Raw genomic sequence first — 16,712 nt, 5'->3', positions numbered from 1 at the left:
TCTACATTATTGATATAATTGAATAACGAGACTGAAATAATTCTTTATGTATGCCAGGCAGAAAAATCAGCGTAAAAATATTTGTGGACATAACTTTCGAAGCCGGCAATAGGAGTGACATTTCACAATGTTTCACCTATTTTGAATATGCTTCTGACTGGAAGGGGAATAGTTATAACGGGAGGAAAGATTGAACTGGAAAAATTCAATTTTTTTTTCCCTGGGAAGATAGGGGTATGTCGTTCCTGTAAAGACAAGAGGTAGCCTAATGATCATTCTTCGTGTTGTTGGTCTCCACACAAACCAAGGGAATCAGCTACCGGGTGCACCCCACGGCCTCAGGCCTTTGTGACTAGAACCCGCACAGTTAGCAGTGGGAGGAACAAGGCGTAGTTGATGTCACTTGATGGCTCAAGACTTTCAAACAATTTGCGTACCCGATTGACGGACTAGCGGGACGGCAAAACTCAGTTTACAAGTCCATGCATAATTAATACCCTAAGAGGTGGGACTTATGACTGTGGCAAGAAGCGGCTGGGGTGAAACATGCCTACATAATGAGTCTTTAAAGCTATACATGCAAGTGAATCTGCTCAAGGTCGTAATGAGAGCCATATATACCCTCTTAGCTCCCTTAGGCCAATATTTCAAACCAACATTGTACTTTAATACAAATCCATGAAATTCTATTTGCTATCCCATAGGTTATGGTCCAGTTAGCGTATTCGGCAATAGCATCTTACGACCTTTAAGCCATGTGACCTTTATGACAGATGTCCGCACGTACATTATGACAGCGGGTGAGAAGGGCTTTGGAGTGGTGCAAGTACATCATCACAGCAGAACTGCCCTACCACCTTTCCATGCAGCAGCCATTAGTTGTAGGGGACTTTGATTAAGCCTCTGGACGTCTATTGCTAGTAGGAGGATGGGGGCAACGTCTGGTCAGCAGCGTCCATATGGGTAATGGTGGCATACGTGAGGTTTAGCCATAGTTGCTAAGCTTTGCTTCTAGTGCATTATTATAAAACAACTCGGGAGTGGATGTGTGCAAACCAGTCCATTGTTTGTGTTTTCCTAACAAAATTCCAATAAGATGGAGGAAGTATTATATATATATATATATATATATATATATATATATATATATATATATATATATATATATATATATTTTTTTTTTTTTTTTTTTTTTTTTTTATACTTTGTCGCTGTCTCCCGCGTTTGCGAGGTAGCGCAAGGAAACAGACGAAAGAAATGGCCCAACCCCCCCCCCATACACATGTACATACACACGTCCACACACGCAAATATACATACCTACACAGCTTTCCATGGTTTACCCCAGACGCTTCACATGCCTTGCTTCAATCCACTGACAGCACGTCAACCCCTGTATACCACATGACTCCAATTCACTCTATTTCTTGCCCTCCTTTCACCCTCCTGCATGTTCAGGCCCCGATCACACAAAATCTTTTTCACTCCATCTTTCCACCTCCAATTTGGTCTCCCTCTTCTCCTCGTTCCCTCCACCTCCGACACATATATCCTCTTGGTCAATCTCTCCTCACTCATTCTCTCCATGTGCCCAAACCATTTCAAAACACCCTCTTCTGCTCTCTCAACCACGCTCTTTTTATTTCCACACATCTCTCTTACCCTTACGTTACTTACTCGATCAAACCACCTCACACCACACATTGTCCTCAAACATCTCATTTCCAGCACATCCATCCTCCTGCGCACATCTCTATCCATATATCCATATATATATATATATATATATATATATATATATTCCTATGATTCCACGGGGAAAATGAAAGTGCACTTTCGTGTAATAATCATAGTTGTATACATCGAAGAGACGAAGTTAGGATGCCATTTGGTAAACATGCGATTGTTTCATTTTCCCCGTGGACTCATAGGAATATCTTGATCACGCGCAAAATTGTGATCCTTTCCTATATATATATATATATATATATATATATATATATATATATATATATATATATATATATATCAACATACACATATGCAGACATATACATACATGTACACATTCAGACTTGCCTTCATCTATTCATGTCGCTATTCCCTGCTTCTTTAGACTTCATCGCCGTTTCCCACGTTAGCAACGTAGCAACAGGAAGACGAAGGAAGGCCAGATCTGCTCATCCATTCTTCAGCTATCATGTGTAATGCAATGAAACCGCACTTCCCTATCCACAACTAGGCCCCACAGACCTTTTCATGGTTTACCCCAGACACTCCACAAGTGCCTTGGTTCAGTCCAGTGACAGCATGTTGACCCCAATGTACCATGTCGTTCCAATTCACTCCATGCTATGTGCTCATTTCACCGTGCTGCATGTTCAGTCCCCCATTGTTCAAAATCTTTTTCCCTTAGTCCTTCCATCTCCAATTTGGTCTCCCTATCCTCCTTGTTCCCTCCAAGTCTGATACATATATGCTTTGTCAACCTTTCTTGACACTTTCTCTCCAAATTTTCAAACCATTTCAGCACACCGTCTTCTTTCTCAAATATAGTCTTGTTAACACCACACCTCTCTCTTACCATTTCATAACTTACTTGACCAAACTAACTCACACCACATATTATCCTTAAACATTTTCAACACATCCACCCTCTTCTATACAGCCTTATTTATAGCCCAAGCCTTGCATCCATATAATATTGTTGGAACTACTATTCCTTCAAACATACCCATTTTTGCCCTCCTAGAGAACATTCTCTTTTTCCATACATTCCTCAGTGCTCTCAGAACCTTCGCCCTCTCCTTCACACTATGACTCATTTCTGCTTCCATAGTTCCATTTGCTGCCATTTCCAGTATCTGGTGTCTAAAACACTTCACTTCCTCCAATTTTTCTTCATTCAAACTCACACCCCATCGAACCTGTCCTTTAACCCTGCAAAACCTAACAACCTTGCCTTTATTCACATTCACTCTCTACTTCCTCCTTTCTTACACTCTTCCAAACTCAGACACTATCAGATGGAGCTATGGAGATAGAAGTGAGTTATAGAGTACAAAGGGAATTAAGGTCCTGGGTGCACTGAGAAGTGTGTGCAAGGAGAGGTCAGTGGCTTTTTGGCCAAAGATAGGAATGTTTAAAGTAATAGCACTCCTGGCATTGTTGTATTGATGTAAGGTTTATGCCCTTAATGCAAAGGAAATGAAAAGGGTGGACATGTTGAATACTTTGGGACAACCTTGACAGGGTAGTTATAATCACTTTATTAAGTTCCAGGTTTGGAGTGCCAACTATTAACAGCCTATGCTTGCACCTCTCCCTGCTCGGGCCATTTGAAAATGTTACAATTGAGACAGCATCTCTCCCTTTAAGAGTGCTGGCTGTGAAGAGCGAAGTGGAGGGTGCAAGAGGGAGGGGGACTGAAAAAAAAGATAGAGAGAGGCTTTAAGTTAACAGGGACCGAAGAAGCGTGAGAGGCACAAATAGGACAATGAATTGGAGTTGTTGTGATATACAAGGGGCAACTTGCAGTTAATGGTTTCAACTAGGGCATATGAAGCAGTCAGGAGAAACCATGGAATGCTCTGTGGAGTTTGACTGTATATAGGGTCTCTGTTTGTGTTGCCTTTTACATGATGGCTAGAGACTGTATGCAAGTTACCTCACTATCAGTGGGAAACAGTGAACAAGTGTGGAAAATGCTGTTTATGAAATAACCACTGTGCAACTTCATCATGCCATTTTTTTCTGTCTTTAAAATATTTTGTATTGTTTAAAGAAACCTTCTGTGATTATGCTCATAAAAGAAACATGTTCAATTCACATCTTTATCATCAACCATAATTTACTATCACACTTTTCATTTAATCTAATAGCAGTTATCAGTATCAATGTAAATAATACATTCAAAAATATCCTGCACTCAAATGAAAACTAAAACATTACTTATCTAAGGTTTATAATTAAATTAATGTCACTACACATTTATTTATTGCATAATAACCATTTTATACAAAGATTAATCTACCCTACTATAATATATTTATGTTTTTTGTCTCAAAACTTTTATAACTTTTATTAATAAGATAAATATAATATATAATAAATCTTTTTCCAAATACTGTAATACCTCTACAGGTATTAGGTTATACATATCTGATTAAAAATCTGAATTAATGACTGCATATGTTACTCTGAAAGTTTTACAGTGCAGTGATAAAATCTGCAATGACAACTCATTAAATGTAATACAAGTCCGAGAGCGGAGAAAGTTGGTGATGTGTCATCTGCTATGTGTGAAAAAGAGTTTTTAATACCAAAGATACTGGTCTAACTTAACCTTTCTTGCTTGAGTGCTTGAGAGCTGCCATCCTATGAAAAGCATGAGATAGCAAAAGGATATTACATGTTAAACAGGTTCACTTTGCAATACAGGTACCGAACCATTTATCTGAATTCCAGAAAACCAATAGTTCTAGCAGGTTATTAATTTGTATCTCTTTAATACAATTTCATTCTATATTTCTCATTGTTTATTCTATATTTTATGTATATATTAGGCCATGTTCCAGAAAACCTGAAAATCTTAAAATTCAAGTCGCCGCCGGTCCAAAGCATTTCAGATAAATGGTTTGGTACCTATATCACCTTTCCAAGGCAAGTTTCTCTAGTTTTACAAGATATCTTGAACCAGTGAACACATTGCACTGTTGAAATATACTGATTCTAAATTGTACCTACTATCTAGTAAAGCTTTTCTCAGTTATTTCCTATGAGTTAGGATGTGGTGTGAATACTGCTAACTAGCATAAAATAAATAAAACTTATGAGTATTAATCAGTACTATATAATCATGTATCATATATGTGACTTAGCAAGCATATTTGCTATTGATATGGCTGCATTAGTTTGTAACTGGATAAAAGAGGTAGTTTAACATCTCATACATTAAATGAGATCTCCTCCAGCTTAAACATTGCAAATCTATCTCCGGGAACATGGCCTCTCCAGAGGTCATCTATTTCTTAAGTCTGGCAATGAATCATTTCTGGATGAAAATTTTGAGACTAAAGTTGTTTCCTCTCTTAACTGTGGCATCAAATGCTTCAAGTTGGATATCCATCTAGAACTGCAACCAAACATAAATTTTGCATGCCATTTTCACTTCACACTTAAGATTTCAGTTATGAAATTTTTTGCATTATAGGTCTATTTGCTAATCATTCAGTCACTTTTGGACAATCGTACGTGTTTTACATTACTAGTGTGCACTGACATCCTTAGTCACTTTACCTTTATTCCATCTGTGAAACCCTTAAACTCTGGGAATCATCACATAAAGATTACATAGCAAGTTCCAATAATCATCATAAGAGCAGTGATTTTCACTTGCTTTGTTTAAATCCCCACCAAAGAGTTGACATTTTGTAAGGCTGGAAAGTGTTGCCCTGACCATTAAAGGTGCTTTTTTCAGAGACTTGCACTCTCTGGAAGCAATTCTGAAGTGTAAATAAATGCAGTATAGGTAAATATGTGTAAACATATGTAAATATTTGCAAATGTATGTAAATGTGAAAGTACTTATGTACAAATCTATGTAAATATGTAACCATAACTAATTATGTGTTGTTGCTCATTGTCCCTTACCTCCCTGTTACCCTATATGTAAATATATGTATATATATATATATATATCTAAATAGTTACCAAAAGTAATGATATGTCATTTCGAAAATTTGCATCACGAGGCTCATCCTCTCTTACTTCCTCCATCCCTGTTACTTCACCAGTGCCTCTACAAGGCAAACTTAGTTTTAACTGTAGCACCATTCCACTGTCATATAAGGTATGTTAACTCTCTTGTTTCTACATATCCTGTACTTTTTTATATAGTTTTTTATTTGATAATGGAAAAACATATGATCTGAGGCCCAGTTATTCGTTCATATTGAGTGCAACTTTCTGCAAGTCCCCCAGACTTTAAGGGTTAATAAGATTTATTTCTAAATTTATTTACTGCCTATAGTATGTTAATTCATTTTCATCAAAATATTCAAGAATGATTAACCTAGTATTTCATGTAAAATGTCCACAAGAAAATTCCTTTCGTTGTTTACGCACAATGGGGTTTTAACATGTAAATGTTCTGCTTCGTTATGTAGTTTACGAAAATATAGGATGTTTTTGTAACAACATTCATGTGTTATTCCTGCTTTGGTACCTGAATACCCAGTAATTCTTATGCTCTGACTGTTTTTATGTAATCCACACACTACTGTTTTTGCATTTTTGTAACTGTGTTGCATAAAAAAATTCATCTTCCTAAATAAAACTTAGATCATCTCTAAAAACTGTTGTATGAAAGAATCCACCTTCCTAGCTTTAAATTTTATGTTGTTTCCAAGAACTGTAACTGATGAAATTATGGTTAAATACATGCATATGTTGACATCATTTTGTTTAGCTATAAAGAGGAAACTTCCTCGAATTATATCATAGTAAACTATCTAATATTCAGGAAATAATGTAAAGAAAACTATTGGCAACTTAAGCACACTACAAATAAGTGGCTAAATGATTTATTGGATTATTTTTCCTGTATTTTTGGGGATCCGAACATCTCAAAAATGAAAATGGGCTTGCTAACGCTGTAATGTTCCTAGACCTTTTGTCAAAATGGTAGTGATCAAAATATGTACAAGTAACAGATGCCCTATAAGTTATAAAGTGGCAATCCATTTTTTATATCACATTGTCCTTCATTTACAATTCCTAAACTGATACCTCATTCTGACATCACTGAAATACTCTGGTTGAATAAGTGGGACGTATTAATAACTGAAATTTCTAAAAGGACACATTAAAACTGAAATCTCTAAAATGATGAAAAGTGGTTACAGCATTCATCTTTGTTTTACAATTAAGACTAGATCAGGCTTCATGAAAAATTTTCAAGCCGGAATATAGTGTTGATTGCCTCTAATACACACTTAACTGTGATTGATGGTTCCTGTAATTTTGACTCTACAGGAAGGAAGTCTCGCGGTGAGTGTTCAAGTAGCTGTTCTCCATTGTAAACTCCGGTCTGGAATTATGAAGACAATAGATATATGTTGTTAAGAAATCATTTAATGCATGGAGGAATATCAGAGGATGAATGGAAAAATACATAAATGCTTTGAGAAATTATCATCCAGTGATGCATAAGTACCTGTTTAAAATCAAGACACTTTTCTATTTACTCTTCAGTTTTTACTTACTGTACCCATTCCGAAATCAGACACATAACTATAATTCGGCTAAGATACAGTTATCAAATCCATAGAAAATCAAACTATCTGACATTTGTCATCATCTCTTCTAACCCCTAAAGACCCCAGCCATACTTGTATGTTTTAAGGTAAGAACACCCTGTTTGTACTTGTATATATTGCTTCTTCCCAACCCTATTCAAATTCAATAGCACACTTTATCAGTATGCAAGGGTGCCTTATGTTATATGCAACTGTAATTAACTACTAGAAGTAATCATAAAATTATATTATATTTCATTTTTAGCTGAGATGGCATGGACAACTGAACCTGTAACCAAGGCCATTTCAGTAACACTATATATAGGAATATAGTGCATGTGAACGTGCTTTTCCATATAACATACAAACCTCCAACAGCCAGGATTGAGCCAGGAATCCCTGAGTGGCAGGCAATCATAGCCTAGCTGTAGACTCCTGCCTGTACGATGGGGTCCCGGGTTCGATCCTGGCTGTTGGAGGCTTGTATGTAACACTATATATATGTATGGTACCTTAACCTAAGCTAGATACCCATGTTGTAGTACTTTAAGTTGAGAGGTGCACACAGCCCTACAATTAGGGCTGGGGAAAGAATCCTAGTGTCTTGGTTAGCAATAGTCTTTGGAAAACTAATTATGGCAGGGAAGCAATGCTTGCATGTGCGAGAGATGCATCTGGCATGCGAGAGGTGGGAGGTATGCAGATTAGAAGCAGTAGTGAGTGGTGAGATGAAGTACAATTGCTTGTGAAAGAGAAAAGGGAAGCATATGGGTGGTACTTAACAGAGGAGTGCAAATGACTGGGAGATGTATAAGAGAAAGTGGCAGGAGGTCAAGAGGAAGTTACAGGGGTTGGAAAACAGGGCAAATGAGAGAAGGGTTGAGTGAGTATCAGTAAACTGTAGGGAGATGTTAGGAAGGAGATTAATAATGTGCAAGAAGACGAGAAAATAAGATAACTGAAGGCGGTGAAAGCCTTACAAAGGATGAAATGTGGCTAGGTGGCAGGAGTGAATGGTATTGCTGTTTAATTTGCTAAGAAAGAGGATGACTGTGTTGCTGACTGGCTAGTTAGGGTTATTGTATAAAGGCAAGGGGATAAAACAGTTTTCAAACTTTAGAGGTATATGTTTGTTGAGTGTACCTGCAAGTTGTATGGAAGAGTAATAATCAAGTGGGTGAAGATGTACAAAGCATCAGACTGCGGAGGAGCAGTATGATTTGAGAAGTGGTAGAGGATGTGAGGATCTGGTGTTTGCATTGAAGAATGTGCGAGAAATAGGGAAGAAATGGATGGATTTTATGTGGCAATTATGGATCTGGAGAAAGCATATGATAAGGTCCCTTTACTTCTCTTTCCATCCTTACTATCATAATCATATAACTCTCTACACACATGATCATGTCTCTTTAGTAAGCTTTGATGCTATAAATCCAATAATATCAGGTGCATTTTCCCTTATCTTTTTCTTTCTTTCATCTATACTTGATCGCTGTTTCCTGCATTAGCAAGGTAGCACAAGGAACAGACAAAGAAAGGCCGCATTTGTTCACATCCATTCTTTAGCTGTCATGTGCAATGCACCAAAACCACAGCCCCTCATAAACAACTTAGTCCCACAGACTTTTCCATGGCTTCCTCTGGCCACTTCACAAGCCATGGTTCACTCCGATGACAGCAGGTCAACTCCTGTATACCACATCGTTCCTCAAGCATGATCAAGCCCCTATCACTTAAAATCTTTTCCTTTCCTTCCATCTCCAATATGGTCTCCCTGTTCTCCTTTTCCACTCTAATTCTGACACACATTCTCTTTATCAACCTCTCTCACTCATTCTCTACATATGGCCAAACCATTTCAGATCACTGTCTTCAGCTCTCTCAACCATGCAATTTTTATTACAACACCTCTCTATTACCATTTTATTACATAATCACACTATCTCAAACCACATTTTGTGCCTAAACATTTCATTTCCAACACATCCACCCTCCTCTGCAAATCCTCATCTATAGCCACTGCCTTGTATATCCCTCTATCTATATATTTCTATATCTCTTGATGCCTGTTCCCACCTGGAACTCCTTCAAGAGGGTGGCAACGGAAATAGTCTCCATAACTAGTGATTGTCATTGCTACTTCTTAGCCATTAGTACCTCACCCTTAACAGACCACTGGCTGAGGGCAACTTTAGCACAATGTTTGCAGAGGCTCCTGCCTAATGTTACTACAGACTACTTCTATCTAATGCTCCTGCCTAATGTTCTTACTGACTACTTCCACCTAATGTTTCTACCTAATGCTCCAGCCTAAATGTTCCTAACTAGTACTTCTATCTATTACTCCTACCATTTGCCAAAAGGCAGGGTTAGTGCACAGTGCTCACCACAGGAAAATCTAGGGTTAAGAAGAATGAGCTTTGTGAGTTAAGGGTTGTCAACAACACTCCTGCAAGATACTCACTCCATCACAAGCTGTTATCACTTCCCCCCTTGCCCCCTTCACTGATGTTTCCATTTGTTCTCTTATATTATGCACATTATTTACCTCCTTCCAAACTATCTTTATACTCTCCCTGAAGTCTAATGATACTCCCTCACTCCAACTCTCATTTGCCCTCTTTTTCAACTCTTGCTCCTTCCTCTTGACCTCCTTCCACTTTCTCTTATACATCTCCCAATCATTTGCACTCCTTACTTGTAAGTTTTTGACTCTTGCTCCTTCCACTTTCTCTTATACATCTCCCAATCATTTGCACTCCTTCCTTGTAAGTATCATCCAAATGCCTCTCTTTCCTCTTTCACTGACAACTTTACTTCTTCCTCCCTCCACTCACTACCCTTTCTAATCTGCCCACCTCCCACCTTTCTCATGCCTCATGCATCTCTTGCACATGCCATCACTGTTTCCGTAAATACATCCCATTCCTCACCGAAGTGTTAGTCTTAACAAAATCAAGAAATCTTAAGAAATCTAATGATATTCTAATGTATAAATGAAGAAAAAATATTAATCTACAGTAACAGACCTACCTGAACAAGTACAGAGTAACACTGATCAGCCATGAGACCTTTGAAGTCATGAGTAGATAAATCAAGTCCTCGTGCACCCTGCATGGCTACACGCTTCTTGCTGCCACGATGTCTCCTTACATACTCTTGGTACAAATTCATTCCAAAAATATCTGTATGGACATTATCTCTGTAATGATAATAAAACAAAGGTCTTACGAGATATTTTTTTGTACATCACATCTGATATAACAAAATTAATGGTATTAATCAAATGCTCTCTAATGTTGAGATGCTACGCTGAATAAACAATGGTGTTGAAGGATGAAGACCATAGAGTCCTATAAGCAAGTGAGGGAGCACTTGCTCTCAGAAGGTTAGTACACCATTTTATCACTTCACAAGAAAAAAAAAAAAATGGGTTTATCCATTTGGATCCAACCTCTTTTGATAACCATAAAACTTAAGATGCTTGCTGACAATGACCAACAACTATAGCAACCTGCCTAGGAATATTGCACCATGGCATGGAGAGGTAGCAATAAGGGGTTACCATTTGTGCATCATTGGAATCTGCATCTCAATTACTATCCGTTGTAAAAAAATAAAGAAAGATAGAGGGGAAAGGAGAAAAAATGGATGCTCATAAGGCCAGGCCTACAGTAAATAAATGGTGTTTCATCACTGAAAACTTTAAACTCTCACCTATGGATGAGTCACTGCTACCCACCCGCAGAGTACCTGTATAAAATATCCCACTCATATACCCATTACATCCATGTTACTGAAAGAGAAACAAGCACCACTCGTTTCCTCTAGTTTCTGTAATTACTTCATGTAGATTTCTTAATTCTCTTGGTAATTTTCTAAATAAATAACCTACAATTAAACTTTGCGAGACATTTTTTATATGTGCTATGCACACTTTTATTTGTGCTGATCTACTGCCAGGGATATATGGTACTCCAGGAGTATTTTCAGGCATACATATTGAGATTTGTGGTATTTGACAAGTGTTTTTGTCATAAACAAATATGATTACTACAGGTTTTTTTCAGTAATAACTATCATTGCATAAGACTGTCACAACTTCAAAAATTATAACATGAAACTTCCTTGAAATATCCACAAATGCTAACCAATTTATGGAAAAATGTTTAGGCTCAAGTGTCTAGAAGAAATGGGTGGGATGCTAGAAGAAGCACTAGTGGCCATATAAAAAGTCCAAGCTGCAGGCAACAACAACAAAAATTATGATATGATCAGTCCTTGCTGAAAAAAAAAATAGGTATATATGCCCATTATGCAGTCTGTTGTGGATGAGAGGGCTTGGTAAGCGAGTCAGTTGTTCTTCGCTGATGATACAGCGCTGGTGGCTGATTCGGGTGAGAAACTGCAGAAGCTGGTGACTGAGTTTGGTAAAGTGTGTGAAAGAAGAAAGCTGAGAGCAAATGTGAATAAAAGCAAGGTTATTAGGTACAGTAGGGTTGAGGGACAAGTAAATTGGGAGGTAAGTTTGAATGGAGAAAAACTTGAGGAAGTGTTTCAGATTCTGGGAGTGGATTTGGCAGCAGATGGAACCATGGAAGCGGAAGTGAGTCACAGGGTGGGGAGGGGGCAAAAGTTCTGGAAGCGTTGAAAAATAAGTGGAAGGCGAGAACATTATCTCGGAAAGCAAAAAAATGGGTATGTTTGAAGGAATAGTGGTTCCAACAATGTTATATGGTTGCGAGGCATGGGCTATAGATAGGGTTGTGTGAAGGAGGATGGGTGTGTTGGAAATGAGATGTTTGAGGACAATATGTGGTGTGAGGAGGTTAGATCGAGTAAGTAATGAAAGAATAAGAGAGATATGTGGTAATAAAAAGAGTGTGGTTGAGAGAGCAGAAGAGGGTGTATTGAAATGGTCTGGTCACATGGAGAGAATGAAAGAGGAAAGATTAACAAAGAGGATGTATGTGTCAGAGGTGGAGGGAACGAGGAGAAGTGGGAGACCAAATTGGAGGTGGAAGGATGGAGTGAAAAAGGGCAATGGGAATGAATAAAGGCAGCAAGTATCAAATATGTACATGTGTATACATGTATATGTCTGTGTATGTATATATATATATATATATATATATATATATATATATATATATATATATATATATATATATATATATATATATACATACATATATATATATATATATATAAATGGGTATGTTTGAAGGAATAGTGGTTCCAACAATGTTGTATGGTTGCGAGGCGTGGGCTATGGATAGAGTTGTGCGCAGGAGGATGGATGTGCTGGAAATGAGATGTTTGAGGACAATGTGTGGTGTGAGGTGGTTTGATCGAGTGAGTAACGTAAGGGTAAGAGAGATGTGTGGAAATAAAAAGAGCGTGGTTGAGAGAGCAGAAGAGGGTGTTTTGAAGTGGTTTGGGCACATGGAGAGAATGAGTGAGGAAAGATTGACCAAGAGGATATATGTGTCGGAGGTGGAGGGAACGAGGAGAAGAGGGAGACCGAATTGGAGGTGGAGAGATGGAGTGAAAAGGATTTTGTGTGATCGGGGCCTGAACATGCAGGAGGGTGAAAGGAGGGCAAGGAATAGAGTGAATTGGAGCGAATGTGGTATACCGGGGTTGACGTGCTGTCAGTGGATTGAATCAGGCATGTGAAGCGTCTGGGGTAAACCATGGAAAGCTGTGTAGGTATGTATATTTGCGTGTGTGGACGTATGTATATACATGTGTATGGGGGGGGGTTGGGCCATTTCTTTCGCCTGTTTCCTTGCGCTACCTCACAAACGCGGGAGACAGCGACAAAGTATAATAAAATAAAAAAAAAAATATATATATATATATATATATTTTAGCAATGAATGAAAAAATTGCTAAAATATATATATATATATATATATTTTTTTTTTTTATTTTATTATACTTTGTCGCTGTCTCCCGCGTTTGTGAGGTAGCGCAAGGAAACAGGCGAAAGAAATTGTTTTACATTTTTCATATGTATATGTGTGTGTGTGTGTGCGTGTGTGTGTGTGTGTGTGTGTGTGTGTGTATATATATATATATGTATATTATCCCTGGGGATAGGGGTGAAAGAATACTTCCCACGTATTCCTCGCGTGTCGTAGAAAGCGACTAGAGGGGACGGGAGCGGGGGGCCGGAAATCCTCCCCTCCTTGTATTAACTTTCTAAAATGGGAAACAGAAGAAGGAGTCACGCGGGGAGTGCTCATCCTCCTCGAAGGCTCAGAGTGGGGTGCCTAAATGTGTGTGGATGTAACCAAGATGTGAAAAAAGGAGAGATAGGTAGTATGTTTGAGGAAAGGAACCTGGATGTTTTGGCTCTGAGTGAAACGAAGCTCAAGGGTAAAGGGGAAGAGTGGTTTGGAAATGTCTGGGGAGTGAAGTCAGGGGTTAGTGAGAGGACAAGAGCAAGGGAAGGAGTAGCAATACTCCTGAAACAGGAGTTGTGGGAGTATGTGATAGAATGTAAGAAAGTAAATTCTCGATTAATATGGGTAAAATTGAAAGTTGATGGAGAGAGGTGGGTGATTATTGGTGCATATGCACCTGGGCATGAGAAGAAAGATCATGAGAGGCAAGTGTTTTGGGAGCAGCTAAATGAGTGTGTTAGCGGTTTTGATGCACGAGACCGGGTTATAGTGATGGGTGATTTGAATGCAAAGGTGAGTAATGTGGCAGTTGAGGGAATAATTGGTATGCATGGGGTGTTCAGTGTTGTAAATGGAAATGGTGAAGAGCTTGTAGATTTATGTGCTGAAAAAGGACTGATGATTGGGAATACCTGGTTTAAAAAGCGAGATATACATAAGTATACTTATGTAAGTAGGAGAGATGGCCAGAGAGCGTTATTGGATTACGTGTTAATTGACAGGCGTGCGAAAGAGAGACTTTTGGATGTCAATGTGCTGAGAGGTGCAACTGGAGGGATGTCTGATCATTATCTTGTGGAGGCTAAGGTGAAGATTAGTATGGGTTTTCAGAAAAGAAGAGTGAATGTTGGGGTGAAGAAGGTGGTGAGAGTAAGTGAGCTTGGGAAGGAGACCTGTGTGAAGAAGTATCAGGAGAGACTGTGTACAGAATGGAAAAAGGTGAGAACAATGGAAGTAAGGGGAGTGGGGGAGGAATGGGATGTATTTAGGGAATCAGTGATGGATTGCGCAAAAGATGCTTGTGGCATGAGAAGAGTGGGAGGTGGGCTGTTTAGAAAGGGTAGTGAGTGGTGGGATGAAGAAGTAAGAGTATTAGTGAAAGAGAAGAGAGAGGCATTTGGACGATTTTTGCAGGGAAAAAATGCAATTGAGTGGGAGAAGTATAAAAGAAAGAGACAGGAGGTCAAGAGAAAGGTGCAAGAGGTGAAAAAAAGGGCAAATGAGAGTTGGGGTGAGAGACTATCAGTAAATTTTAGGGAGAATAAAAAGATGTTCTGGAAGGAGGTAAATAGGGTGCGTAAGACAAGGGAGCAAATGGGAACTTCAGTGAAGGGCGCAAATGGGGAGGTGATAACAAGTAGTGGTGATGTGAGAAGGAGATGGAATGAGTATTTTGAAGGTTTGTTGAATGTGTCTGATGACAGACTGGCAGATATAGGGTGTTTGGGTCGAGGTGGTGTGCAAAGTGAGAGGGTTAGGGAAAATGATTTGGTAAACAGAGAAGAGGTAGTAAAAGCTTTGCGGAAGATGAAAGCCGGCAAGGCAGCAGGTTTGGATGGTATTGCAGTGGAATTTATTAAAAAAGGGGGTGACTGTATTGTTGACTGGTTGGTAAGGTTATTTAATGTATGTATGACTCATGGTGAGGTGCCTGAGGATTGGCGGAATGCGTGCATAGTGCCATTGTACAAAGGCAAAGGGGATAAGAGTGAGTGCTCAAATTACAGAGGTATAAGTTTGTTGAGTATTCCTGGTAAATTATATGGGAGAGTATTGATTGAGAGGGTGAAGGCATGTACAGAGCATCAGATTGGGGAAGAGCAGTGTGGTTTCAGAAGTGGTAGAGGATGTGTGGATCAGGTGTTTGCTTTGAAGAATGTATGTGAGAAATACTTAGAAAAGCAAATGGATTTGTATGTAGCATTTATGGATCTGGAGAAGGCATATGATAGAGTTGATAGAGATGCTCTGTGGAAGGTATTAAGAATATATGGTGTGGGAGGCAAGTTGTTAGAAGCAGTGAAAAGTTTTTATCGAGGATGCAAGGCATGTGTACGTGTAGGAAGAGAGGAAAGTGATTGGTTCTCAGTGAATGTAGGTTTGCGGCAGGGGTGTGTGATGTCTCCATGGTTGTTTAATTTGTTTATGGATGGGGTTGTTAGGGAGGTAAATGCAAGAGTCTTGGAAAGAGGGGCAAGTATGAAGTCTGTTGGGGATGAGAGAGCTTGGGAAGTGAGTCAGTTGTTGTTTGCTGATGATACAGCGCTGGTGGCGGATTCATGTGAGAAACTGCAGAAGCTGGTGACGGAGTTTGGTAAAGTGTGTGGAAGAAGAAAGTTAAGAGTAAATGTGAATAAGAGCAAGGTTATTAGGTACAGTAGGGTTGAGGGTCAAGTCAATTGGGAGGTGAGTTTGAATGGAGAAAAACTGGAGGAAGTGAAGTGTTTTAGATATCTGGGAGTGGATCTGTCAGCGGATGGAACCATGGAAGCGGAAGTGGATCATAGGGTGGGGGAGGGGGCGAAAATTTTGGGAGCCTTGAAAAATGTGTGGAAGTCGAGAACATTATCCCGGAAAGCAAAAATGGGTATGTTTGAAGGAATAGTAGTTCCAACAATGTTGTATGGTTGCGAGGCGTGGGCTATGGATAGAGTTGTGCGCAGGAGGATGGATGTGCTGGAAATGAGATGTTTGAGGACAATGTGTGGTGTGAGGTGGTTTGATCGAGTGAGTAACGTAAGGGTAAGAGAGATGTGTGGAAATAAAAAGAGCGTGGTTGAGAGAGCAGAAGAGGGTGTTTTGAAGTGGTTTGGGCACATGGAGAGAATGAGTGAGGAAAGATTGACCAAGAGGATATATGTGTCGGAGGTGGAGGGAACGAGGAGAAGAGGGAGACCGAATTGGAGGTGGAAAGATGGAGTGAAAAAGATTTTGTGTGATCGGGGCCTGAACATGCAGGAGGGTGAAAGGAGGGCAAGGAATAGAGTGAATTGGAGCGATGTGGTATACCGGGGTTGACGTGCTGTCAGTGGATTGAATCAGGGCATGTGAAGCGTCTGGGGTAAACCATGGAAAGCTGTGTAGGTATGTATATTTGCGTGTGTGGACGTATGTATATACATGTGTATGGGGGGGGGTTGGGCCATTTCTTTCGCCTGTTTCCTTGCGCTACCTCGCAAATGCGGGAGACAGCGACAAAGTATAATAGAATAAAAAAAAAAAT

At 39.2% G+C, this 16,712-nt stretch overlaps 1 protein-coding gene across 1 annotated transcript in view; it reads right to left on the bottom strand.

The window, feature by feature from the left end:
* Positions 1 to 3,977: 3,977 nt before the first annotated feature.
* Positions 3,978 to 16,712, bottom strand: part of LOC139750756 (haloacid dehalogenase-like hydrolase domain-containing 5) — a 29,695-nt gene continuing 16,960 nt past the window's right edge. The window contains exons 6-7 of the mRNA XM_071665466.1: positions 10,332 to 10,500; positions 3,978 to 7,090 (exon numbers count right to left, since the gene is read on the bottom strand). Coding sequence (XP_071521567.1) covers positions 6,944 to 7,090; positions 10,332 to 10,500 — 316 coding nt within the window. The 3' untranslated portion in view covers positions 3,978 to 6,943. The remainder of the gene's footprint in view (positions 7,091 to 10,331; positions 10,501 to 16,712) is intronic.

Source organism: Panulirus ornatus, chromosome 10, assembly GCF_036320965.1.
Source record: "Panulirus ornatus isolate Po-2019 chromosome 10, ASM3632096v1, whole genome shotgun sequence".
NCBI classification, from domain to species: Eukaryota; Metazoa; Arthropoda; class Malacostraca; order Decapoda; family Palinuridae; genus Panulirus; species Panulirus ornatus.
The sequence above is the reverse complement of the archived record's forward strand: the minus strand, read 5'-3'. Positions and strand labels throughout refer to the sequence as shown.